Source organism: Camelina sativa, unplaced genomic scaffold (assembly GCF_000633955.1).
Source record: "Camelina sativa cultivar DH55 unplaced genomic scaffold, Cs unpScaffold03721, whole genome shotgun sequence".
NCBI classification, from domain to species: Eukaryota; Viridiplantae; Streptophyta; class Magnoliopsida; order Brassicales; family Brassicaceae; genus Camelina; species Camelina sativa.
In genome coordinates, this window is record NW_010924818.1 from 1 (window position 1) to 747 (window position 747).

Sequence of the window (747 nt, forward strand, 5' to 3'; positions counted from 1 at the left end):
AATTGAATCTTCACTTGTTCGTTTCTGATGCTGAATTTTCATTGATTATACTTCCTGAGCTTCTATTTTTCCATGTAGCATGTTCTTGACTATCTCACATCTCGTGTTAGGCATACCATAGTTTTGCTCATCTGACTTTTATGTGCTCATCTAGGCATTTGGTGCTATGAGAGCTCGAGGGGCACGAGTCACTGACATTGCAATCATTGTGGTTGCTGCTGATGATGGAATTCGTCCTCAAACAAGTGAAGCAATAGCTCACGCAAAGGCTGCTGCTGTACCAATAGTCATAGCTATAAATAAGGTATTAGATTCATGTAGCACATGTATTCTTCTATCTACGAATAGAAAGATTGCTGAGTACTGTTTTTGTTTTGTTAATTCTTCTTTACCTTGTGAATATGTAATTTCTCTCAGTCTGATTCATTTCCTGTTCCAGATAGATAAGGAAGGAGCAAGTCCAGAGAGAGTGATGCAAGAGCTTTCTTCAATTGGTTTGATGCCTGAAGACTGGGGTGGTGATGTTCCAATGGTTCAGGTTGAAATACATACTTTCATCACATATATGTTTCAGGTTCCACATGTTCCATAGGTTCTCATATCATGCTCTATATTTGTCCTTAACAGATCAGTGCGTTGAAAGGGGAGCATATAGATGATCTGTTGGAAACTGTCATGCTTGTTGCAGAGGTTAGTTTGCTATAAAACCCATGATAACAAGTTTGCTTGATTTTTCCGTCTCTTTTT

General features: G+C 38.6%; 1 protein-coding gene across 1 annotated transcript; it reads left to right on the forward strand.

Moving 5' to 3' along the window:
- The first annotated feature begins 140 nt into the window (after nt 1-140).
- LOC104774580 (translation initiation factor IF-2, chloroplastic-like) lies at nt 141-717 on the forward strand. Its single transcript, XM_010499135.2, has 3 exons — nt 141-304; nt 440-538; nt 628-717. Exons 1-3 carry the CDS (start codon nt 167-169, stop codon nt 703-705), a joined length of 315 nt encoding a protein of 104 aa, XP_010497437.1. The 5' UTR covers nt 141-166; the 3' UTR covers nt 706-717.
- Nucleotides 718-747: the final 30 nt, after the last annotated feature.

Excerpts from the sequence above, each read along its gene's own strand:
- LOC104774580 (XM_010499135.2), top strand. The coding sequence starts at position 167 with ATGAGAGCTCGAGGGGCACGAGTCACTGACATTGCAATCATTGTGGTT. Across the intron at positions 305-439 it reads TAGTCATAGCTATAAATAAG|ATAGATAAGGAAGGAGCAAG; the intron begins GTATTAGATTCA and ends TTCCTGTTCCAG. Across the intron at positions 539-627 it reads GTGATGTTCCAATGGTTCAG|ATCAGTGCGTTGAAAGGGGA; the intron begins GTTGAAATACAT and ends TGTCCTTAACAG.